The sequence below is a fragment of the Eumetopias jubatus genome, unplaced genomic scaffold (genome assembly GCF_037043125.1).
Source record: "Eumetopias jubatus isolate StellerSeaLion01/CBP00866 unplaced genomic scaffold, mEumJub1_p1.0 scaffold_5, whole genome shotgun sequence".
NCBI lineage: Eukaryota > Metazoa > Chordata > Mammalia > Carnivora > Otariidae > Eumetopias > Eumetopias jubatus.
Window position 1 is genome coordinate 69,709,339 of NW_028274811.1, and position 27,274 is coordinate 69,736,612.

Consider the following 27,274-nt stretch of genomic DNA (forward strand, 5'->3'; position numbering starts at 1 on the left):
ATGAGCCCCTGGCCCTTTATCAAATTGTATGATTTCATTAAACAAAAATAAATTCTTATAAAATTTAAATAAATCTTAATACATTTTCTCCTGGCCTGCTATATGGCATTAATGACAAAGGAATTATTCATCTGTATAAACTGTGTCTTTTTTTTTTAAGATTTTATTTATTTATTTGACAGAGAGGGAGAGCAAGCACAGGCAGGGGGAGTGGCAGGCAGAGGGAGAGGGAGAAGCAGGTTCCCCATGGAGCAGGGAGCCAGATGCAGGGCTCAATCCCAGGATCATGACCTGAGACACTTAACCGACTGAGCCACCCACGCACCCCAAACTATGTTTTACATTATTCTTATTTTCTCTGTGAAGTTATAATAATAACTCAGACAATTTTATATTTCTTATGAAGGGTCTATTTGGGAAGATACCAGCATAGTGCCTTTCTCCTCAAAAAAAGGACTGCTCAGGTTCCCTATTCCTTCTCCCCTCCCCCATTCCCTTTCCTTCCTTTCTCTTCTAGTGTTTTTCCTTTCTCTTCTAGTGTTTTTCCTTTCTCTTCCCTTGCCCAAGAATCTCATCCTAACACCGTCCTCACAGTTACCATACAGAGAAAGATGTTAAAGTATGGAGTGTGGGAGCCCTGTTCATTGTGAGGAGGGGCATCTGTGTGAGGGGTGGGGTACAGCCCCACATGAGGTGTCAGAACCCACGTGTGCAGGGGAAGGGATGACAGCATCGGGAGACTGGTTACAATCAAATAGGGCAGTTGATCAAATAGGTAAATATATTAAGAACAATGAGAAATAGATTTCTTAACAACAGAGAAGAGATTTACAAAAATTAAAAGGAAGAAAATTAGAATTAACCCTGTGGTGTTGGATTAAAATTAGAAGTATTGGTGTGACCTAATGATGTTCATTATATAGAGATAGATCCAGTGATCCAGATGTAAATGTGTGTGTGTGTTCATATGTGTACCTCCATATATTCTCTAGCTCTGTCTACTGAGAGGGCTTAGGGGTAGAAACACCCCAATAATCGTGAGCATACCTAGTACCCAATTTTTGTTTCTAAGTGCCATTCTTCCCCCCCCAAACCAGAACTGGATCAGGGAAAGTACAAGATGAGTTTGAAACATCTTGTTGGGCCAAAAACCAAGAAAGTGCTTACAGAATGATGAGGACATAACAAAAGGCACAGAAGCCATCTTGCAAAATTTAGGATAATTTGGGGCATCAACACGAAAATAATGGACAATAACCCATTAAATAAATTGAGAATCTATGAGTCCATATTTTAAAAATAAATGAGTAAATCAAACACTTGATAAGGGAAAGGGTGTTTATCCAGTTTCAAGGTAATCCCACACAAATATTTAGTAATCACAAAGGAAAACAAACTTCACAGTGGAGAACGTATGCAGCCACTAACTTTAATCAAGTGACCTGAATGAGCAGCCTAAGTAATGGGACAAATTGAATTTTTGTGCTACCCAACAGAATGCTATAAAAAGAGCCCAGCCTCCCTTCTGTGATTTCTGCCAGACTTTATAATCTGAATCACAGGAAAACATCAGATGAACTCAAATTTAAGGACACTCTACAGGAAAAACTGGCTGGTAATCTTCAAAAGTGTCAGTCTTAAAAGCCAAGTCCACACAGATTTAGTGTTGGGGATTAAAGGAGATTGCAGAAGCATGTCAACCGCACCTTTCTGCTACAAAGGGGATAATGGGAACAATGGACAAATCTTGAATGGGATCTGAGGATGGCAGTAATAGATCAGCATTAATTTCCTGATTTGATGGTCCCATGGTGTTTATGTAGGAGAATATCTTTATAGAAAATATACATTAGTGTATTCAGAGAGGAGGGGCGCTTGGGTGGCTCAGTAAGTTAAGCACCTGACTCTTGGTTTTGACATCAGTCACAATCTCAGGGTCATGAGATTGAGCCCCACGTTGGGCTCCAGGCTCAGTGCAGAGTCCGCTTGAGTTTCTCTCCCTCTCCCTTTGCCCCTCCCTTCCTCTCTCAAATAAATAAATAAATCTTTTTTTTTTAAGTATTTGGATAGGAAAAAACAAACAAAAAAGAAAAGTAAAGTATGGGGGCACCTGGCTGACTCAGTCAGAAAAGCATGTGACTCTTGATCTGGGTTCAAGCCCCATATTGGGTGTAGAGATTAAGAAAAAAATAATAAACTTAAAAATGTTACTTTAAAAATATATTTAAAAACATAGCATTCAGAGGGTGATACAGGATTCAGTTGGCAACTTTTAAGTGGTTCAGTAAGAAAAAAAACCTTTGTTGTCAGACTGTACTGGTAGCTCTTCTGTAAGTTCAAGAATGTTTCAAAATAAAATTTTTAAATTGCTAAAGTTGGATTATTTAATTCTTCCGATTTCCAGAGTGCATGTAGATTCCAGGCAGTAAGTGATAATGGTGGGTATATATGGACCTTGAGGTCTGTCCTAAGAGTTGTCAGTGGTGTGGTCCATCCTGATGTCTTTCAGCAGCTTGAAATGTGCTTATTTGCAGCTACTATGATCTGATTCACTTTCCAAATCTTATGTAGCTTGTCATTTCAATGTTAAAATCCCCTTTTTAAGGTTATTATTCTATAATGCACATATCAAAGACAAATGAAAAGGGTAATGAAGTCCTGGGCCCTGAAGAAATCTGTCCCAAAAACTACTGAAATAAATTACATGAGAAACAAGGATAGAGTAAACTTAGTGTTGACAATAGCAAACCCATCACTTCATCTTTGTTCTCATGTTAGCTATAAAGTTTGGTGTCTTTTCTGTTAGAAAAAAGGAGATGAGTATATCCTTTTCTATGATACACAAACTAGTATTGGTAGCATTTCTGTTTTAAAATGTCGGGTTAGGGGCACCTGGGTGGCTCAGTCGTTAAGCGTCTGCTTTCAGCTCTGGTCATGATCCCTGGGTCCTGGGATCGAGGGCCGCATCGGGCTCCCTGCTGAGCAGGGAGCCTGCTTCTCCCTCTTTCTGCCTGCCACTCTGCCTACTTGAGCTCCCGCACGCGCTCTCTCTCTCCGTCAAGTAAATAAATAAAATCTTTAAAATAAATAAATAAAATGTCAGGTTAGACTACACTAATTTCGGGAGCACACCACTGCCTGCCGTTTTTTGGTGGCGAGCTCTTCAAGGGGATTATATACCTGGGGTTGAAATGTGATTGCATCTCTGTAGTTCATGGCACTTCCCAAACAGTCCAGCAGGTGGTAGTCTAGGAGAGGAACAGTTATTCTTCCCCACCCCCTTGCCTACAAGCAAAACAGAAAGAATGTAGACTCAGCAATGTGCCTTCTCTTCTCTGGCATAAGAATGGGATTTCCAAGATTGTTCTTCCAAAATGGGTACTTCGGCATACAGAGTATCACAAGAAGAGAGCTAATATGCGTCTGTGTGTATGTGTGACTATGCAGTATACCAAAGCTCAAAAAAATTTTTTTTTTATTTCTAGAAATTCCACTGGTTTTATATCTCTTTGGCCTGATTTCTGTGACATGGCTTTGGGGAGGCCTGCACGTGGCTTACAGACACTTCTGGATGTTGGTCCTCTTTGTCATTTTCAACAGTCTGCAGGTAAGTTTACTATTTCGTTATTGATGGCACACGTGTCCTAGTGAACACAGGGCATGGAGTCTCAACGTCAAGGAATCAAGTGTCAACTCAGATGAATTCTTAAACACGACATCATACAGAGTTGTAGAATAAAATGATGGGGGGCTAAATCTTTAATAAATGAAATATGGTTGGGCTTCTAACTTGCTGATTATACAGATAGGGAAGACATAAAATATTTACCCTCCTTTATTTAGAGAAATCTAAGTAACTACAAAAACATATTTCTTTTTCAGCAGGATTGATGTTTATAAATTTTGCAGATGGTAGCCATGAACATATGCATATATTTGGACAATGGCTGTATCTAGATGTTAGATCAACTGAGGAATGAAATAGATACCAGTGTTCAAGCAGTCCACTCTTAAGTCTGGTGCTTAGAAAATGAGAGTGTTTTGGTTCACTAAAAAATGATTGACGTCCTCTAAGTCTGGCAATACCCAGCTTAAATTAGTTTTGTGAGCGTGCTTGGATAGCATAACTAGAAATTATATAACTGTAGCAAAAATTAAAGCTGACTTTTTTAGTGCTTTTGTTAAAATGGAAAAAGTTGCACCCTGAAATTAAAAAATGGAACAAATGAACTCATTTGCCTTATTTTCTAAAGTGAAAAGGTCTGTCCTGGACCAAAATAATTTCTTGAATTTACCAAAGATATCTCTAAACAGTCCTTATTTTGACCACCATCGTGCAAGGAACATGTGTAGAAAAACCTATTAGGATGATAGCATACAACTAAAACAAGACTCAAAGCATATTTCGGTTTAATTTTAAGGAGATGATTTATTTAGTGACACCTTATCTTCCAGCAGGGTGCCTAATCAAATCATAATATGGATTTAGGAAGAGCAAAAATACAAAGTAACTTGAAAGTTTGGCATCAAGTTGATACAAGTAGATACTTAGACATCTCTTTACAGCCATAGTGAGAATCAAGTGCCTACTGCCAGCACATTGTGTTAGTGTTACCAGTACCAGAATGAAGGTGACAGGCCTGCTCCTGGAGAATGTGATGATTCAAGAGAGTAAACAATCACTGGTGAGAGTACACTGTGGCAGGTGCCGTGCAAACAAAATGTTGTAAGAGCTGAGTGAAGGGCCTGTTTACTCCTGCCTGTGCTGGCATTTGAGATGAGCCCCAGAAGTGAGCCATTCAGGTCAGAGGCCCTGTCTGGTCACCTTTGAATCCCCAGGACCTAGTGGAACTAGCACCAAGGTCCACACTGACAGCCTGCAGATGTATTTTATTTGGTGGATATACAACAGTAGACAAATGGTTTAATTTGCTGCAAAAGTTTAAAATTGAGAAATTGCACATAAAAACTTGAACTTCTGGCTTTTCTTTAATGGCAGTACCTGCTTGGCAGCAATTCTCCAGTCCTAAGTAGATGCTGCCCCCTTTAGATGGGGCATGTGACCTTATTACACGTGATAGACTTCATTCATTTCACCTGCCTGTGAGTTTGTGACACCTTTAATGTTGATTAACTAAGTGAAGAGCGTAAGGTTAGAGATGGGTATTTCAGGCAGAGAAATAGTGTTAGCCAGGGCAGTGCAAAGGAAAATGGTCCATCTTGCCGAGATTTAGCAAAGAGCCGGGGTGGGGGTGGGAAGAAGAAAAGCTTTGCAGTTAGGAAGGTAACGCTGGGAGCAGAGGCAGACAGGGCTAGGTTGGCCTCCATGCCATGCTACCATGCTTGGGATGGGATGTTAAACTTCAGCTTTTAAGCAGTGGGAAGCCATCAAAGTTGGAGTTTTTGTTTGTTTTGTTCTGATTTGTTTTTTATATTTTGTGAGTTTTTAAATTTTTTTGATTTTGATTAGGAATGACATGCTTGTACTACTTTTTAGAAGGATAACTGGAAACAGGAGGGTACTGAAATGTGGAACAGCTCCAGTTAGGTGGGCTACTATCACATTCCAGCCTATAATGCTCTGGCAGCATACCTGGGAATAGAGAGTAGGTAACAGGTTTGAGAATTGTAAAGGTAACTATGAATGAAATTTGGTTAGCCAATAAAATGTAGGAATGGGAGTATGAAAGAACAACATCATTTAGAAATGCCTGGCTCGGGGTGCCTGGGTGGCTCAGTCGGTTAAGCGTCCGGCTTTTGATTTTGGCTCAGGTCAGGATCTCAGAGTCATGGGATTGGGCTCTATGCTGAGCCCAGAGTCCGCTTGAAATTACCCCCCTTCCCCCCCGTTCCACCTCTGCTCACGCATTCTCCCTCCCCCTCCCTCTCTCTTTCTCAAATAAATAAATAAATAAATAAATAAATAAATAAAATCAGAAAGAAAGAAAGAAAAGAAAAGAAACAACAAACAAATGCCTGGCTCAGGCAAATGGCTGGGCACCCACACCTTTAGTCAACATGAAGATCACATTCAGCACAGGGCTCTAGGAAATAATGCAGTAAGGTCAGTGAGTTGGTAAGATGTGGGAGACATTAGTAAAGCTACCAATATTTTAGGGGCACCTGGGCGGCTCAGTTGGTTAAGCATCTGCCTTTGGCTCAGGTCATGATTCCAGGATCCTGGGATCGAGCCCCACATCGGGCGCCCTGCCCCGCGGGAAGGCTGCTTCTCCCTATCCCTCTCCCTCTGCTTGTGTTCCCTCTCTCGCTGTCTCTCTCTCTGTCAAATAAATAAATAAAATCTTGAAAAGAAGAGGCTACCAGTATTTTAGTAACTAGGTATTGGGAGAGGGCAAGTGAAAGAGGTTATTAATGAAAGGGAACCAGTTTAGAACAGTTTGGAGTTGCTGGTAGAAAAGAAAGTTTCAAAAAGAAACAATACTAACTCTGTCAAGGGTAGCAAAGATAAATAGCATGAGAGCTGAGGGCAGTGTGGTTTAGTACAGTGCTCCCCGTCTGTGGTTTGCATCAGAATCACGTGGACGGAAACACAGACTTTCTGATACAGTAGATCTGTGCAGACCTGAGAGTTTGCTTTTCTAACAAGTGCCCAGATGATGCTGATTCAGCCAGTCTAGGGACCACAGTTTGAGAATTGCTGGTGTAGTAGAGCATAATCCTAACTCCACCAACCCATCTTATCTGGTTGACTTCAGCTGAGTCATGAATACAAATTTTTTTCTACTTTCTACTTCATCTGCAAAATGGGAATAAATGCCACTTAGGATTATGGTGTGATTTAATTAAGTGGCATAACAAATATAAAGCAATTGTACAGTACTTCACACGTGTAAGGAATAGTTATTTTTATGCAAGAATTTAATGGAGAATAGAGAGAAAGGAATAGCTTAGGAAGGACGTTTGGTTGGTTCGAAGGAGATTTTGTTTTGTTTTGTTGTCTTTACTTGTGAAAAGAACCAACAAAGAAGGAGGAAAGACTCTGCTGTGGCCAGATCACAGACAGGGCAGGAAGAACAGAAGTGATAGAAGGTGAGGAGAGATGTTTCTCTCTCTGAGGCTAGGGAAGGAGGGAAGAAAAGGTAAACATGGAAAAACCATTTTAAAGCTGGAAGTATGGAAAGTTGGAATTTGTATTTAATGCCCTCTCTTTTCTCTGAAATTCAGGAAGCAAAGACATTTGCTGAGAAACATGGTTTGAAAGCTTGAGCTAAAAACAGTAAAAGGTATGCAGCAATTTCTAGGCAGAAAGTAAATAGCAAACTATGGTAGGTTGGAAGATGGTCAAGAAACGGACTGCTTAAAGAGAAATCCGTGGGATTCAGTGGAGATTAGACACCTGAAATCAGTGACTGAACCTCTCAGCAGCAATTAAAGAAATGTAAACCTTAAGGTTAAAATGGTAGCCAGTGTAACCTATCCAACCACGTACACACAAAAAAAGTCTGTTGAGCTCTTATGGAGATTTATTAGTAAAAGAGAACTGTTGCGGTACACCTAGGTGACTCAGTCGGTTAAGCGTCTGCCTTTAGCTCAGGTCATGATTCCAGGGTCCTGGGATCGAGCCCTGCATTAGACTCCCTGCTCAGCGGGATCCTGCTTCTCCCTCTGCCTGCCACTCCCCCTGCTTGTGCTCTCTCTCTTTCTCTCTCTGACAAATAAAATCTTAAAAAAAGAGAGAAACTGTTGGGCATTAAACAATATTTCGTGGGGAGATATAAAAGAAATCGTTCTGGTCTGTTTCTTAGAGGAACTTAAAGCTAAGTACAAAAACTAAAAACATTTCAAGCCCATATATAATGAGCTTCATTCTATCTATGTGGCACTACTGAAGCGATGAATTTCTGTATCACTCTGGCACATTAGTACATTCCTGGTACCAGTGCTCCGTGAATCATTCTTAAAAAGAACGCCTGTTAGGAAACACTTAAAAATATGATTTCACTAGCATTTATTGGGGTTCATTTGGTTTATAAACTGCCTCATGTCTTCAACTTGGACATTTTCATGGAATATGACTATATAGTAGTAAGATCTTCCAAGTATGTTCCATGAAGCCTTAATGGTTATTATCTTTTTTTTTTTTTTTTTACTGGCCTTTGTATTTTTTTAACTGGCTTTTATCAATATCTGCAACCCCAAAAGTATACATCTTATGCTTGGCTACTGTATTTTACCCAAAGGAGATTACTGCCTCTTTTGTTCACCCAGATTATTAATATGTGATAGATGCTCAAAGACTAATAGATAAAAGGTATCTTTTTATAATATTCTGAATTTTTAAATATTTTAATGCAATTTTTTATTATGTTAACCCCCATACATTACATCATTAGTTTTTGATGTAGTGTTCCATGATTCATTGTTTGCGAATAACACCCAGCGCTCCATGCAGAACGTGCCCTCTTTAATACCCATCACCAGGCTAACCCATCCCCCCACCCCCTTCCCTCTAGAACCCTCAGTTTGTTAAAGGAATCCTTTTTTTTTTTTTTCAAGTAAACTCTACCCACAATGTGAGGCTCAAACTCATGACCTGAGTTCAAGAGTCATATATTTTAGTAATTAAGCCAGCCAGGTACCGCAAAAAGGGAATCTTTTTTAAATGGTTTTTCTTTTTTTTTTTTTACTTGAGTATAGTTGACACACAACGTTACATTAGTTTCAGGTGTCCACCATAGTGATTCACCATCTCTATACATTATGCTGTGCTCACAAGTGCAGCTCTTATCACCATACAATGCTGTTACAGTATCATTGACTGTGTTCTCTGTGCTGTGCCTTCTTCATTCTATAACTGCAAGCCTGTATCTCCCACTTCCTTTAACCCATTTTGTCCATCCTCCTGCTCCCTCCCCTCTGGCAACCATCACTTGTTCTCTCTATTCATATGTCTGATTCTGCTTTTTGTTTATTCATTTGTTTTTTTAGATTCCACATTTAAGTGAAATCATATGGCATTTGTCTTTCATAATCTGCCTTATTTCACTTTGCATAATACTGTCTAGGTCCATCCATGTTGTCACACATGGCATAATCTCATCCTTTTTTAAGGCTGCAAAATATTTCACTGTATATAGATACTACACCTTCATTATCCATTTGTCCATCAGTGGGCACGTGGGTCTTCCATGTCTTGGCTATTGTAAGTAATGCTGCGATAAACATAGGGGTGCATATATCTTTCAAATTAGTGTTTTTGTTTTCTTTGGGTAAATACCCAAAGTGGATTTATTGGGTCATATGTTATTTCTATTTTTTTTAAATATTTTATTTATTTGACAGAGAGAGAGACACAGCGAGAGCAGGAACACAAGCAGGGGGAGTGGGAGAGGGAGAAGCAGGCCTCCCGCCGAGCAGGGAGCCCGATACGGGGCTCGATCCCAGGACCCTGGGATCATGACCTGAGTGAAGGCAGATGCTTAATGACTGAGCCACCCAGGCGCCCCTGTTATTTCTATTTTTAATTTTTTGAGGAACCTCCTTAGTGTTTGCCACAGTGTCTTTACCAGTTTACATCCCACCAACAGCATATGATGGTTCCTTTTTCTACACATCTTTTCCAACAGTTGTTATTTCTTGCCTTTTTGATTGCAGGCATTCTGATGGGTAGAAGGTGATATCTTACCATGGTTTTGATTTATATTTTCCTGATGATTAGTGATGTTACATATCTTCTCATATGTTTATTGGTCATCTGTATGTCTTCTTTGAAAAAATATCTATCCAAGTCCTCTGCCCATTTTTTTAAATTAAGTTCAATTAGCCAACATATAGTACATCATTAGTTTTTGATATAGTGTTCAATGATTCATTAGTTGTGCATAACACCCAGTGCTCATCACATCACGTGCTCTCCTTAATACCCATCACCTGGTTACCCTATCCTCCCCCCTCCCTTCTGTAACCCTCTGTTTCCCAGAGTCCAGAGTCTCTCATGGTTTGTCTCCCTCTCTGATTTCTTCCCATTCAGTTTTCCCTCCCTTCACCTATAGTCCTCTTCACTATTCCTTACATTCCATATATGAGTGAAACCGTATGATAGTTGTCTTTCTCTGCTTGATTTATTTCACTTAGCATAATCCCCTCCAGTTCCATCCATGTCGATGCAAATGGCAGGTGTTCATCCTTTCTGATGGCTGAGTGATATTCCATTGTATATATGAACCACATCTTTATCCATTCATCTGTTGAAGGACATCTTGCTCTGCCCATTTTTTAATCAGATTGTGGTTTTTGGGAGGGGGGGTGTTGAGTTGTGTAAGTTCTTTATATATTTTGAGTATTAACCTCTTATTTGATATATCATTTGCAAATATCTTCTCCCATTCAGTAGATTTTGTTTTGTTTTGTTTTGTTTTGTTGATGGTTTCCTTCGCTATGCAAAAGCTCTTTCTTTATATTTAGTCCCAGTAATTTATTTTTACTTTAAAAAAGAGAATCCTAATCACTTGAAATATTTTCAGGAATTTCTTATCACTCTCTGAAGTTTCAAATTTGAGCTACCAAGCATCTAAAACATTTGAGCATTTAAGAAAATGTATATGTAGTACTTTATAATGCTTGATGGATACAAATACAAAGTGAGATTAGAAAAATTATCTTTCTAAATATGTCTGCTATTATTTTTATCACTTTAATAATCTTACTGACCATGGTGGCCACCACCAGAGCAAGACTCACCTCCTACCAGCCTTCTAGCCCTAGCACTGAAGGAGCTTATTCCCCAACAGGAAAATCCTACGTAGTACTTAAATTACCCTAATGTTGTATCACAGACAATGCAGAAACTGGTCACATGGTGACAGTTACTCTGGCCAGGCCTGGGTCATGAGCAGACTCCATTGGTAGAAAGAGTTGAATTGATCTGAGCTCACAAAAACCACATAGAGTGGAATTCCCAGGGGAGGAAAGGATGCTTTTATCCATAAAAGGGGTGCAACAGTGGTAGGTAGGCTAATGTAACAGACATCCACTATATATATTTTCTAAATTTTCTTGTTCATTCATGTAAGTTTGGGCAAGGCCAAAGACAGCTGTTGTCAAAACACTGGGATACTTCATCTGTGTAGCCTCAGTTTATTATCAATATCCTTGGTATCTATTATCTAACCAAATATCTCTGTATATTCTACAAGAAATTCATAAGGAACCACACTTAATATGTTTAATATTTTTCTAATTCCCTGATCCATTAATCCAATATCCTTTATTTTTAAAAAAGTGAATTGAGTTTCTTTTTTTTTTTAAAGATTTTTATTTATTTATTTGTCAGAGAGAGACACAGCAAGAGAGGGAACACAAGCAGGGGGAGTGGGAGAGGGAGAAGCACGCTTCCTGCCAAGCAGGGAGCTCGACGTGGGGCTCGATCCCAGGATCCGGGGATCATGACCTGAGCCGAAGGCAGATGCTTAACAATTGAGCCACCTAGGCGCCCCGAGTTTGTTATTTCTAAGATTTGTGCTAATGTTTATACCTCACAGCTTTCTTAGACTGTTCAGTCCAAGATATATCCTAACTGTGTAACGATAATGGGAGTAATCACCAGGCTTGATTATCAGCTGATAGGCACTGCTCCAACCCTATCAGTTGTGAAAGTATTGAAACAGCTAGTGTTTTAACTCTGTGCATGTGTCCAGCTTCTAGCCACTTAAGCTAGGCGCATCCCCAGACTTCCAGCAGCTGAAAGACTAATGCTTGGCCAGACAGGGAGCCTCCAGGAACCTAACTCCAGCTCTAGACCTGCAGCCATTCTAATTGGTCAGTGTCTGTGCCACACTCATTAAACATCTTGCGTATCACGCATAGCTTAATTACGTTCTAAAGTATTTTCCATTTTTAACCTGAACGAGTCAGATTCAGACTTAAATACAGCATTTATTGCAGATTTTCTTCTAGGGCTTTCTCACTGACTAACAATTTTTTCACATGTGTAGGGAATCCCATATAGGATAATAAAGGGTAGCCAGCAATATCAGGAATGAGCTTCTTAAAGATGCTGGAAAACAAGTTTTTGGAGAAGATTCATAGACATAGAAGAACCTTTCCAAAAACTGAAATGCATTCTTGGAATGCATAAGCTGGCAAGGGAGCAGAACTTTACATAGTATTGAGATATGACACTTCTCAGTATGTGAGTTATGAGACCACATTGTTCGGAGTCCTGTTTGACTGTCTCTCTGTAACTGGCTTTTACATGTTCGTTTATACAAGCATCTGGTCTCGAGATGTTCCTGAGATGTTTCCTGGCAGTTTTTGAACCACTTGCTATTTCAGAGAAGGGAGTCACAACATGGAATCTGTAGCTAAAAATATATAGCCTGTGTTCAAATTTAAGATCAGCTGGTTAAAATCATTTTTATTCCTACCCCATGTCTTCAAACAACTAAGTGGCTGGGAAGTAAGTAACTCAAAGGTGGAAACAGTTTCTTCTACACTTTTATTGTTTTTTGGTGGCCACTAGAGTGCTTTGAACACATAACACATCTTTTAATGCAGAAAAAGTGTTTCTTTTCTTCCCCCTCTTTCTTTCCCTCCCTCTTTCCTTCTTCTTTCCTTTCTTCCTTCCTTGCTTTCCATTTATCTCTTGTTTTATATGTTGAATTTCAGTTTTAAAACTAAAGCCTTTTTTAAAAGATTTGATTTATTTATCTGAGAGAGAGAATACAAGTGGAGGGAGGGGCAGACAGAGAATGAGAGGGATAAACAGACTCCATGCTGAGTGTAGAGCCCAATGCTGAGCTCCATGCGGGCTCAATCCCAAAACCCTAAGATCATGACCTGAGCCAAAGTCAGACACTTAACCAACTGAGCCACCCAGGCGTCCTGAAACTACAGCCTTCTTTAATGCAGAAATTTTCCCAAATGAAAATAGTTCTTGAGTTACCATAAGAGATGGGACATGTTTCTTTGCTCACAAAAACATACAAAGTTCATTGCAATTGGAATAGAAAATTAATAATCCTCCTTTAATGTTCTGTGAGAATTCCTATTTAGCATACAGAGGGGTTCAGTGCAGGTGTCTGCTTAGATACAGTACATATTTAGTCTTGGCTGCTTCCTTTTGAGGATAAACAGCTCTTGGGAAATACACATTGTTAAATAATCAGTTACAGAGGACTAATTGTTTCAAGGCACTCCCTTTGCAATTGCTTTCCAACAGCCAACAGTAATAAGAAATGTCACTTTGTTTCCATTGGAGACAAGCACATGAACTATTCATGAAGAGTGGAAAAGCAATCTTCCCAGAAAACCCTGGAATAAACATGATGAAGCCAGGGGAGGTTGGAACTCTCATTGATTTGTCCCAGAGCCATGTCAAGTTCAGTGAGGGGAAAAAAAAAAATGGCTACACTCATTTCGTAGTGTGAACTGCAGAGACTAATGAATGCCTGGTGTGCTCTTCAAAACATCCCAGAACATTTCTATAACTTTACAAATAAATATACAGAAGCTAAGACAAGGAGGTGTATTTAAATTGTCTTGATTAGGTCATGCCACTGTCTAATGTTCAGTAACATCTGGGCTTATGAAACATCTCTGTGTTTTCCTGTAGTAAACTTCTTGACTCTATTTGACAATGAGTGACCGTGTCTAACATTGCCTCCTCATTACCCCATTGATTGGCCAGGCAGGACTCTTTGGACAGACTGCAGGATTTTTACCTTTGTTTGTACTAGATTCTGTAAATAAAAGTGTCGGGGTCTGATCAGCCAGGGGTTGTCTTCCATGAATACAGTTTTTGTTAGGAAGGGATTGTATAGCCTACCTTTTGACACCTGGCTTTATCCTTGCCAAGCAATAGGTGCCTCCATTTCTCCTGCCCTAATGCTTCTATTTCAGAGTTTTCTCTGTGCCCCCATTTTTTTGTTGTTGTTGTTGTTGTTGCATTTCAACCATGTAGCATGCCTTCCTGGACTCTCTGGGACCTTACCTTATCTGGGAAAAGATCTAGCACTCTCCGGTCCTTGAAATAGCAATCACACAAGAATTAGAGTAAACAAGCCATATACCTCCTTTTGTTAAAAGAGTTTTGGGAAAACAAAGCAAACAGTTAACATTTGGGGCCATTTTTTAAGACTTTATTTGACAGAGAGAGAGAGCGCAAGCAAGGGGAGCTGCAGGCAGAGAGCGAGGGAGAAGCACGCTCCCCGCTGAGCAGGGAGCCCCATGCGGGCTCTATGCGAGGCTCAACCCCAGGACCCTGGGATCATGACCTGAGCCAAAGGTAGTCACTTAACCAACTGAGCCACCCAGGCACCCTGGATTCTTTGCCTTAGTGTTAATTCATAATTTTTCCAGGGTCTAAAATTTTATTCTTATCTCTTATATTACTGAAATATTGGGGTGGGAACAATACATTTTTTTGTAAATACATTTTATATGTATATTTTATGGTAAAATTCAATGTTGAGCTTCTGGATGCAGTGGCATGAGCATGCAATTAAGTGTCACGAAACCTCTGTTCTACCAAATGACTTGACACCTCTGAGTTTTAGTTACCTACTTTCCAAATAAAGGTAAAATCCAAAAATGCCCTAAATTTTGTCCTAAGGATTATGTAAAAATGTATGTATGAAAATATAATCTGTGGAGCACCCAGGTGGCTCAGTCAGTTAAGTCTCCAACTCTTGGCTTCGGCTCAAGTCAAGATCTCAGGGTGCTGATATCCAGGCCCTGAGATCCACCCAGCGTGGAGGCAGCTTGAGAGTCTCTCTCTTTCTCTCTCTCTCTTGCTCTACCCCTCCCTGCTTTCATGCTCTCTCTCTCTCTCAAAAAAAGAAAGAAATATGTATATAATTTGTAAACTACATAATGTTTTATAAATACAAAATACTGTAAAAGAATAAATGGACAAAAAAGAAATGGTTATCTCAGGAATTATATAAAGACAAATGAGAGGCCAAAGAGAGGAGATCTGTAAACTGAGCCTTTAAATCCTCTCTTAAGCCACTGATCGTCCCGTGAAAGATCTCATCCACTCACACCTAGGTATTCCCTTCCTGCAGGTGCCATAGCTCCCCCGTGTCTACCATCACAACGTTTAGGTTACAACAGTGGATCCACTGTAGTCACTCATCTGCTTTTAAGTGTGTACCAAATGCCTTCAGGTTCAAGCAGGTACCTTTGTGGGTGATGTAAGCTTCCCGTGAGACTGTAGGGTTTGGTGGGGACGACAGAACTGGGAAGTACAGACCCTCCTAAAAGCATGTAAATGAAAAAAACAAACGGGTGGGCCAAACAAAAGCTTTTCCAGGGGAAACTCCCCTGGATACAGTAGAACCTGGCTTTCAGGCTCTGTGATGGTCAGTCTATTTATGGTTTGCCCCCTCTCTTGAGGCAAAGCAAAAGTTTACTTAGGGGATCCAAGTCACCCGACTGAAAATCTCCTGTGTTAACTGGAAGTCCTCCTCTGGGGTAGTCTTTGGACTCTGTTTCTTCATTATCCACTGCTATAAGACTGCTGCATTCTCTGCTTAGCTTTTTAGACTCAGGAGCAGCTGTATTCCAGTAGCTTCTTAGCCTTTCAACCCATACATAGGCAGCTTTGGAAGTGGCAGTTACCTTTATAGTTCCCTTTTGCTTCAGAATCTTGGCCCCTCAAGTCCTGGTTGCCTTAGACGATTTGAATCCTATTTTTTTGTGTCCCCAGCCTAGTCAGATTGCTGCAACTCCCAGGCTGCAACTTTCTGTTCTGCCTCAAGGCACTTCACTTTGAATTGGAAAATTCCTTAGAGAGGAAAAAAAAAAAAGGTAGTGAATATAGTGCTCCCTGCTTGATGGGTTTTGCTTACGTACAGGATCTTGGCCCCTCAAGTACTGGCTGTTTGGATGGCTTTCATCTGCTATTTTGTTACTGCTTGTGTCATTTTCTTATTGTCTGTGTGTGTCTCCTGCTTGCAGAATTGCACTCAGTGAGGGTTAATCTGATATAAATTCCATCAGAGCCAGGAGCAAAAGTCTCAATAAATTTGTTTCAACAAATATCTAATAAATGTTTATCACAATCTGAATGCATGTTGATAAATGAAGATATTTAGAGTTACTGCAAGTCATCAGATATGGAGTAGATAACTTAAGACATATGCACCGTGCTCGTGCTCCTGGGAACATTGATGAGGAAGTCTGTGCCTGGAACTTTTTGTTTTTTTGTTTTTTTTAGTAATTTCTATATCCAACGTGGGGCTAGATTTCAGGACCCTGAGATCAAGAGTTACATGCCCATCAAGTGAGCCAGCCAGGTACCCCTGTGCCTGGAACTTCTTAAGGTCAACTGATGAGGTGCACTTTATGTCTTGTATCTCTCTCTCTCTCTCTCTCTCTCTCTCTCTCTCTCTCACACACACACACACACACACACACACACACAAGTAAGATCTTCATACCTATTTCACAAAACTGAAATAAACCAATGAGGAAAACAGATAATCCACACCAAAGAGCAACTAAAGTTTGCATGTTCCAAAAGGTTACTGCTCTAGGAAATAGGTCTACCTTCTCAAAATGTGGATTTAAAAAAGGCCGACTAAAATCATAATGAAAAAAGTTTTAAATGGCATGAATTCAAATATAAATAGAAATTTTTAAAAAGATGTTTTTAGGGTTCCGGGGTGGCTCAGTCGTTAAGCGTCTGTCTTCGGCTCAGGTCATGATTTCAGGGTCCTGGGATCGAGCCCCGCATCGTCCTCCCTGCTCGGCGGGAAGCCTGCTTCTCCCTCTCCCACTCCCCCTGCTTGTGTTTCTTCTCTCGCTGTGTCTCTCTCTGTCAAATAAATAAATAAAATCTTTAAAAAAAAAAAAAAAAGATGTTTTTAAATAGATGGATCCGGGAAGTTCTCTCTTTATCCTTCCGAATAAATCAGTTCTCTGTCACTGTTTTCCTCTGCACATGTTTTAAATAGCATTTTCTTCAGCTTCAGAAATTACATAAAATAGTTTAAAATACTTTGGAATACAAATTCTTAGTTTTGAGATTTTAGGCAAGTTCTTTAATTTCTCTGAAAAGGGGGTACTATGGCTTACTTTATATAGTACTTTATACTACGGCATCTGTGGAAATCAACCAAAATATATTTTAAGTTTCTAGCATGTAATAGGTGTTTAGTGACGTTAGCTGCTTTTCTCCTGTCCCTAATGTGACACCATAATTGCATATGCATTTAGTTGAAGATTATTTTCCCACAAACAGAAACCCTGAGCTCCAGATCTTCATAACATGTGTCTGAAATCAGTTTAGCAGTGTTGCTCTAACTGCTGATCATTTAGTCAGTTTAGAACCCTGACAGTGTCACAGGCCACACTCACTGAGCTACCATCTCAATGATCTTTATTTGGCTGCAAGCCCGTAGTGTAGAGATATTATATAAGTATGATGTACACATAAAATCTATTCGTTATGTTTTGTCCTTTTTTCTATAACATTTTGGAACATTTGGGGGCAATACTTCAGGCTCTTTGCCAGTCTTGGGAACTCTTATCATCAAGTGGTGATATGGTAGATTACATATATTTTTTACCTTATTGTTTGAACCAGTAGCATAACACTGGAAATCTTGTCTTCATTCATTGAAAAGCATTTACCTATCTAAAATATATTCATATATGTATATGTTAAACCACACATCCCCATGCCTTTATGCTCAATATATATTTTAATAAAAATCCCAACAATAACAACTGGTATTTATTAAGTGCTTATTATGTGGAGTTGTACTTATATCATTGAATTTTTACAACAATCCTGCAAAGTAGGGACTATTATTCTTACCATTTTTCATATGGAGAAATGGAGGCTTAGAGAAATTAAGTGACTTAGGCAAGATCACACACCCAGTAATTCATGAGCTGGGATTCTGTGTACTATGATCAGTTCCCCCACTGGGCTTTGCAATGCTGGAAGACCATAGACCCTCTTATTGTTTACTTATCCCAGAGTACCTTAGCAGAAGGCTGTTTTATATAAGTACCTATTCAACAAATGCTTATTGAATTAAAAATTTTGCAAAATTAAAATGCATCATAAAGCAAAATGAATTAAAATGCATAAATAAACATAATTAACAGGAATTCTTGTTTGGTTTTCTTTCACTTATAAAAATTAAGGCATTTCAGTAAATGTTCATCTACTTTAGCATAGAGGGCCATTATAAAGTTGCGTTCTCCCAGAGAACAGTCTCTCTTCGGCTTAATTGAAGGTCTTTATTGAGGGAGCTGGAGGGCAGCAGCATCACACAGCAGGGTCCAGATGAGACCAAGGATTCCACAGTGACTATTCCCCCCGCAAGGTTCTTATATCCTTCATTTCCCTAGTGCTCTAATTAGGCCAGTGTTAATAGAAGTGACTTTAAGCATCAAGTCAAGTTAGCCAGTTAGGTTCCTGTTACTTCCTGAGGACATTTGTAAGCACGGAGACAACAGAAATGGAAATAAAAAACATGACTCCTACCCCCAAAGGCAGGAAAAGCTCTAAAAAAAAAAAAAAAAAAGTGTAGAGTTTGTGTTGTGTCTGTCTCCCTTATATCCAGCCTCCTTGCCTTCTCTTCCTGCCACTCACTATCTCCTCCACAGCCCACGCTTTCAACTCCTGCTGTAACTGACCTGCCTTCCACCTAGATCAGTTGCCTAGTCTGTCTTTTTAAATATTGTAGAGACCTCTTTGGACAGAAGAAAACTTATGTAGGAGACACACTTAGAGACTAAGACAGGGCTGGCAGAAATTAAGCACTGGATTGCATGGTGCAGCCTCTAAGCATCCAGGAGGATTCCTGTTCCAGGAGGCCCAGAAGCCATATGCATTGAGCTGAATAGGCCAGATAGAGTGAGTCTCCCAAGCCTCTGGTAATACTCTCACCTGTGAACTGCACCGTTCGCTGAAGTCTGTAACATACATTACCTTTCAGGGAATATCAGCTGAGTGCAAATGCGGCAGCAAGCGCACAGTACACCTGACATTTTTCTAGGAAAACACTTGGAGTCTCTAGCTTTATTTTTCTCCACTTAATTGATTGTTCCTGTGTGAAGACAAAAACATAATAAACTTAGCACTAACTGGGGCTAGATAGGCCATCGGAAATAATGGAATTGCAAAAAAAAAAAAAGAGAGAGAGAGAACAGGAACTTTGGATTCATTGGCTATGTGCAATCCAGGAATTGTCCCAAATGTGCCCGGGTCTCCTAAAATGAAGTAAAGACATCGGTGCTTGAGAAGTCATTATTTTCCCTTTTGCTTCTCTGCTTTCTGTCCTTTTCGAGTATATTTGCCACCTCTTGTTGGTTGATGTGGTTGCAGCATTTTGTAATGAAGATTTGTTATTTTATCCTTGATTATCCACCTCCATCTATAGCACTAGCAAGAGTTAGAGAATCTCCAGTGGTATAGTGCAGGAAAAAAGCTTACTTGGAACCGCATCATCTGATTACTACAGCTGCATTAGTGACCTGGTCATTTGCTAAAAGGAAGTTTTTCAAAGGAATTTTTTTCTTTTTTGAATGAATATTCATAGGTAGATTATTGAGTAAATATACCTATGATTTTTCATCAAAAAGCCCTCAGCTGGAGCACTACATCCAAAACTAATGATGTAATGTATGGTGATTAACATAACAATAAAAATTTTTTTTAAAAAAGCCCTCAAATACTTTTCCCCTTCAAAGCCTAGGAGAAGAACAGTTCAGGGGGTAACCCAAGCTATTACAATGAGTTGGAGGGGCTATAATCTAACTAAATAAATTTTATAAGAGTTGTAAATGTTACTGAATTACAGATGATGTGTTTTTAAGTTATCCACTTTCATGAAGAATCGCTGTAAAAATAAAAGGGGGGTTGTACAGGGATACCTCTCTTTTCAGTGCTCATCCCAAGTATGAAAATTTGGTCTGGCATTGCAGAGCCCATGAGTAATCTGCTTCTTTGTTATTCTATTGTAACAGTACTGCATTAGTAATAAGTTAATTCATAATAATTTTTGTAATCTTAACAATAATATGCTTACATTTCTCAGCATCTTTTAGAAATGTTTATGCTTGAAACAAATTTAAGTAGTCATCCCTATGGAAGTTTTCAGTATCATATTGTATTCCTATGAGATACTTTTGAGAATTATGTTTTATTTCCAAAAACATACTGGCCTAAGATAAAGCGTTTGGGTGTCTCTCTTAAGTGCCAATTTGGATGTCTCTCATAAGTGCCAATATGATTTTATATGTATGCAGTCTTCAGTAATATGCTACAAGTAAATGAATATTGACAAGTTCCTGTTGACTGTAATAGTTGACTGTGGATTATCTACTAGAACCCCTTCTCCATTCTGTTCTTTACCCATGAGCTCCATGAGCTCCATGAGCTCCACTTCAAAAATAAATTATTAAATAAATAATCAGAAAAATGTTAGAAGAGCATAATGTAGATGTGATCTGCAAGTACAAGAGATATCTTGAAGAATGGATGCCTCCTTGCTGCAAATTTTCTGGACTTGCTGTATTTATCACCAAATTTTTATGTGTTTTACAAGATGTGCTTGTAAAATCCTCATTTTATCTTTTTTTCCAGTGCTTCAATATGTTGTTACTTATATATAAATGATAAAAGCCACAGTGTTTTGCAACTGGTGGGTTTCTCTGAGTACACTGTAATTTAGTACTTTATTCTTTGGACAGAGTCCACATGGTTTTTTTTTTAATGCCTCTAAACCATGTAAATCAAATATTTTATTAGGAAAAGTAGAGTCAGAGAAACAGAAAGGTCATCTCTACCAAACAAAACCACATTTCTCTAGTCTTTGATACTTAATTTCATCTGTGCTCTTCTCCTCCAACACAGAACACACGTTTTAATGCAAAAGTGAATAGAAACCAAGTATAAAATCTAGTTGAAATCTGGCTCTATATGAATCACAAAATGGGTTCATTAATCAGTGTAAATTAGCAAAATCATGTATATATCCCTGATCTTAATGCTCACTAACACTCTTATCTCCTATCTCCCTTTGTGGACCTCAGAGAAAGAGGCTAGTACTGTCACTCTATACTTACTACTACGCTCATCCCTCTGAATTTTCCAAGAATCCACCCTGGCTGCTACTACTACCCCTCCCATCCATAGGACTCATTCCAATTCTGTTCTTTCTTTTACATATAACTTCTTCTGAAGACCTAGGGAAAGGGTCTCTCATTCTCGACATCCAGAATTCTGAGAGATCCTGTATTTCTCTCTACTGGTACCCAGGTATACTGCTTATAATTCCCTTCTTCCATTCATAACACTCACCAGCCCCTGCCTAACCTTCTTTGTTTCCTGCTCCTCTGGATCACTGTCTTCCATGATGCCTTTTTTGCCCCTTTCCCTACAACTTGGGTAATTCATGGGCACTGAAAGTATTTTTATCATACTATCACATTCTCGCTGACTTAGTGACCTTGAATCAACTACTTCGTCTTATCGGAGAAGGAATCTAGGGTTGAGCAGTTGACTGGCTGAGTGACGAATTTTTCTATTTTTCCTTTTTCTTTTCATTTGGGATAAGACTGTCTTTGAAGATCACCATCACAAAAAAGAAATAAACTAGAAGTTTATGACTCTATAGCCCAGATATAAACAGACATGTATGGATTTGCCTGTGAAATGAGTTGTATATTTGGGTCATGATGACCCATAAACAAAGCTTTGAACTAGGAATTAGGAAGCACAAAAATGTCACTAAATAATTGTGTGACTTTGACCAAATCAGGAGGATGGAATTTCTTCATCTATAAATGAATGGAGTCAGACAGCGTCTTGCCTAACTCTGGAAATTTATGATTCTATTACAAAGCTTTATAAAACTGAATAATGCTCTATGTAGAGAAACCAGAAAGGTTTAAGAGACATGGATTTTGCCATTCATTCTTTTTATAGCTTTTACCAGTACACGTGTCCTATTCTGCTGTACTTCTGTTTCGAATTGAAAAGGGTGGCCTGAGAGAGTGAGACCAGCTCTAGAGTAACAGGCCCTTAAGGGAACTAAACCTGGATTTCCAACAAACAACCACTGGTCCCAGGTAATACCCCAGTGGTCTTCTGGGACATCACTCTTCTTTCTTTATTGATAGGTGCATGCCAAGCTTCTCTCTGTTCCATCTCAGATATCTCAGGAGTTTGTCAGACCCTGAAAGAGCAATCACAGGATTAACTGAAGAACACATTCTTTTTTTTATAATTGAAACTCTAATTTTGCTTTTTACTAAAACCCCTTTCCTAATCAGTACATTTAAAATATTTGAATAACTGTGCAATAAATAGCAAAGGACATAAATGATTACTTCATAATTACATGCCATATTGATGATACTGGGGCGCCTGGGTGGCTCAGTCAGTTAACTGCCTTCGGCTCAGATCATGATCCCAGAGTCCTGGGATTTAGTCCCGTGTCTGGCTCCCAGCTTGGTGGGGAGTCTTCCTCTTCTTCTCCCTCTGCCCCTCCCCCCTTCTCTCTCCCCCTCTCTCTCTGTCTCTCTCTCTCTCAAACAAATAAATAAAATATTTAAAAATAAATAAATAAATTGACAATACTAACAAGAATTCCCTATCACTTACCGGATATCATTGGGAAACTTACTTAATTTCTCTCAAGCCTCAGGTTCTCTCTTTCTGAAAAATGTGGATAAAAGTAATACCTACTTTAGCACTCCTGGGAGGATTGAGTAAAATGAATAACATAATATACGTGAAGCATGGCCAAGTGTGTGGAGCTGAAAAAATGCTCAGAAAATATTAGCTGCTCTTACTGTGATGGTGGTGGTTGTTGTCTAGTATTATTTGCAATAATTCTTGCAATAATAATAATGATTGAAGAAGTGCATAGAAAGGTCTAGAAAAGCCAGAGATGGCCTTGTGAAAGATGTGGTCCTAGAGCTGGGCTGCAGAATATACCAAATTTGGATGAGTTTGGAGGCCAGGGAAATCTTTTCAGATTCTTCAGATAAAAGGATGGGCAGAGGAACAAGATGGGAGAGAGCATGGTTACCTTTGTCTAGCTAGAATGAAGTTTATGTGGGAGAATAAAAGGAAACAGAACTGAGAAGGCCCTGGGGTAAGGGTGGGGTTGGGGAGAGGTGACAGGAGCAAAGCCTTTGTACCACATTATTATGGGATCTATTAAAACAATTTAAAGAACTTTTTAAAAAACTTCTTCAAAAAATCATCCTGTTGTAGATACCATAACCATCACAAATTTGACTCCTGGCCTCTTGTGTTCCATCCATAAAGACAAGTTCAAAGACAGCCACCAGGGAGTTTCTTTTGCTGGAACAAGAACCTAATCATGGGTGCTCCTGCCCCGCCCACTGTCACTGGCTGACACTGAGCCCCGAGCAGCCTGAAAGGAATTGACCATAAATGTACTGAATAAAATTGTAATCCAGAGTGTAGTCTTCTTGAGACCAGGGGCCCCGACATGACCCTCCCACGCACACCACGTAGTAGCCTCTCTTTCCGCGTGGACGGCCTACTGAGTTGAATTCCAGGCACTCTGGGGTTTAGGACGCTGCACACTGAAGCAGAAGAAGCTTATCTAATCCTAAGGGACTGGAGGAGGTACCTCGGAGGGAGCCCTGAACCCAGCACTGTTTGGACCCCTCCGAAATCCCTGGCAGTTCCCTTCTTTCCCTTTCCATCACCATCTCTCTTTCATCAGCTGTAATGGCTTATCGTCCTTCTTTCCTGTTCAACATCTGTTTCCTATTGTCTCCTGTTGTTCTCCTCATTGTTCTTCTTGATCATTTTCAGAGATTCCGGGCTTTGTCAGTAATCCTAAAACTGACTAGCTATGGTTTATCCCCTGAGAGAGCAAGCCTTCCCCACACCAGGACCCAGCTCTGCACTGAAAACAACAAACAAAACCAAAAAACCCACCTAATACTGTTTGGCGGTGGCTTTTTCTGTGTTAGGAGTCATGGTGAATTTCCCAATTCAGAAAGGGTGAAAAGAAATAATGCAACGTCCAGACCTGTGCTGTTTCAGAAAGCCAGTGCACATTCCCAGTAGCAGTGAATAATGGCAGGTGCTGGGAGGAATCCCAGATGGGCAGCTGGATTCCTGAAGCCAGCCAAGAGTGGATTGCCTGTGTTTTCAGAGCCGCACCACCGCTGTGCAGTCCACAGGTGCCTCGAAGCTGGAGGCCCTGGAGCACTTTGAAAACCGCCCCTTCGTTGTCTTTTGTCTCCGTTACCAACTTCGCACCTAGCCCTGCAGCGCTTTTCCTGCTGCCGGTCACCAACAGCTAGCAGAGAGCTGGCAACCGTCCTGAATGTGCAGTCGAATCATAAGCTCCGTAGTTTCAGGCTGAAACAAAGAAATGTTTTAGAGCTCTCGTTATCTTGACTTCAGACATCATGCCTTCTGTTTATCAACTCTGCAGCCCAATTTTGGGCCCGTGTTAAGAAATAAAATAAAATCGTGCACACTCCTCCTCTGGCCCTTAGAAACTCTCTCCCTTGGCATAACTATATCTTTTTATGGACATAGAGTTGGCTCAATGATGTGAGTTATAGATCTTCCTCACTAACAAGTCTTTTCCAGCCAAAGCAGCAACTGAAGTCCCAGACACAAGGACATCAGAGAGTGGTGGCATTTTGCCTTTGCTTGGCCCACCCGTGTCTCTGCAGCACAGGGGCAGCTCAGAGGCAAGTAGAAAGGGGTTGGAAAACGGTGAGAGAAGAGCATAAGCCGATCCTGCCAAATATCTATGCAAAGAACATCCTACTTATACCAGGTTCTCACTTAGGTCCTTAGAATGCTTACACCAGAAGGTGTCCACTTCCATGTTGCCAGGGGGCTGAACGCAGACCAGGCTGGCCCCCGTGGTCAAGAGCCAGAATGCCTTGCCTAAAGAGGCAGCAGCTACCTGGCTTCATTTAAGCATTTGCTAGACAGGAAGCAGATCCAATGTCAGCCAGATCTTCTGATTTTCTGGAGAAGCCAGAAACCAGATTTTTATGTGAAAGCTCCTAATTTGTTAATGTTGGCAACAATTTAAAGACAACCTCTAAATACTGCGCGGGCCAGTCAAAACCTGTCAGCAGCAGCGCTGGGGCTGCCGGCGTTGGACCTCTGGCTTACCTAGTAGGCACACCCTGAAGGTTTCATCATGAGCTAGAGCCCTCCCTCATCGTCCATGGCGATCAGAGAAGAGAAACGTTTCCGGCCATGTCTTTTATGAATTCTTTCTACCGAACATTTTTTAAAAATCAGAGTTGTTTTAAGAATTATTGGACCTCTTTTCTGAACATAATCTGGAACAGACCCCAGCTTCCAGGGTGGCCTCAGGGTGATCCATCCCCTCAAGTGACCTCCAGTCCATGGCTGCTCCGAGAGGAGGAGAGGGAGATGCTGGCCATTCTGAGCCTGTTCTGGATGAGTGCAAAGCACCATAGTCCCCCTGGCTCAGCTCTGTAGCCCCAGAGCAGACACAAATCCAGTTACTCTTGATAGGTGGGGAAAAGGGACATGGTGGGCGTCAGATGGGCCAGAGACTCCTCTGCTGTGCTTGGCAAGCTGCGGTATGTCTGTGCTGAAGGGAATGAGATGCTATGGGAGACAGACGAGACAAAGGAAGCATGGAAAGGGGGGGTATGGGGCAATGTGTTCCTATTCCTCAACTGTAAGTAAGAACAAGCCATCAAAAGCAGAAGTAGAAGAGCTGAAGAACTAGACCATGGGAATGCTCAGCGCTCCTTCCTGACTTGCTCCTTGAACATGCCCAGCCATCTACCCAGCTATTGGAAATCTTTGCCCAAAATAGAAGTGGTGCCAATGGCTGAGATGGAGGCAACAGACTATTTTTATTCCAAGTGGAGGAATAGGCCACGTAGGCAGATGAAAACATAGGGCAGGTCAAAAGAAATGTCAGCCCCCAAGCTCATGGGTGTGTTTCTTCCTCATGGTGTGAGATTGGGCCAGAAATCTGTCTCACCAAGTCAGGACCTGCAGTTTGGGCTTTCTCGAGCTGCGGGTCAGAAATGCAGCACGGGATCTGAGAAAAAAGCAAGGCTTTTCATGCCCAGTGTCATCTGCATCTTGTGTTTCTTTCTTTTGTTTCAATGGATTTTTTTTTCCCAGAGAGGAGAGGATGACGTCAGCCAAATATGCGATACAGGCTCATCTAATTAAAATTTTGTTTATTTACTTGTGATTTTAAAAGAATATGAAGCATACTTGTGAGACATTTGTGTCTGGAAAGAGTTGAGCAACTCTAAAGCTGTAACGTGAGGCGATTGGTTAAAAATTGCTAAATTATGTTTCTTTATTTTCCGTAAAATGTCAAATGTTGTTCTTTTGCTTCTATAAAGGTCAATATGGCTTAAAGAGAAAGGGGGGGAGAAACCAAACTTGGACCATTAACTTGTTATTGAACTTTAGAAGTGTTTTATTTACCAGTAAAATTAAATCTAAAAATGTTGTGGTGACTCTGAAACAAGAAAGACTAGATTGCAATAAAGTTAATGACTTTGTGTTACTTTCCTCTTCTTTCTGGGCCTTTCAGTGAAAAACAAAAAGGAGAAAACGAGTTAGATGGCAGAAGTTATTTATAATTAGTCTGTATATACATATATGTGGAATATATCTTCCGTTGCATGGATGGGGTGTCATAATTTTTTCCTTATGCTTTCTGCCCTTTGATGTTCTTGAACAGAATATAGCTGGGGAAATAAAATTCTTTTGGTAAATACGTTTTAGAGTGACATTTACTAATGGTAAGCAGGGACTTGCTTCTCAGAGAAATTGTCTCCTTTTTAAAAGCAATGATGAACAACCACACACACACACACACACACACACACACACACACACACATGCATGGCTAGAAAAGGAGAAAGCACTCTTTGTTCTAGGTTATTTCCAAATAACCACTGTTATGTATTACCACCATTTGATCTGGTCATGAGGCACTACTACCTCATATCCCTTTTTGGGGGAAAAAAAAGTAAAAATAATGAAACAGCACTATTTAACAGTGCAAAACCATAGACTTGTATTGAATTGTGTCTTTTTTTTTTTTAAGATTTTATTTATCTGAGAGAGAAAGAGCACACAAGGAGGGGCAGAGAGAGAGGAGAAGCAGGCTCCCCGCAGAGCAGGGAGCCTGACATGGGGCTCGATCCCAGCACCCTGGGATCATGACCTGAGCCGAAGGCAGACGCTTAACCGACTGAACCACCCCGGCCCCTTGGACTGCGTCTTCAAATCCTGTTGCAAAGGCTGAGAGTAGTCTGGCAAAATGCA

The 27,274-nt window shown here is 40.2% G+C and overlaps 1 protein-coding gene across 1 annotated transcript in view; it reads left to right on the plus strand.

The window, feature by feature from the left end:
• The window catches only part of ADGRV1 (adhesion G protein-coupled receptor V1), a 502,011-nt gene that overhangs the window by 431,411 nt on the left and 43,326 nt on the right, over positions 1 to 27,274 (plus strand). Inside the window, exon 87 of the mRNA XM_028091942.2 lies at positions 3,486 to 3,607. Within this exon, the coding sequence (XP_027947743.2) occupies positions 3,486 to 3,607 (122 nt within the window). The remainder of the gene's footprint in view (positions 1 to 3,485; positions 3,608 to 27,274) is intronic.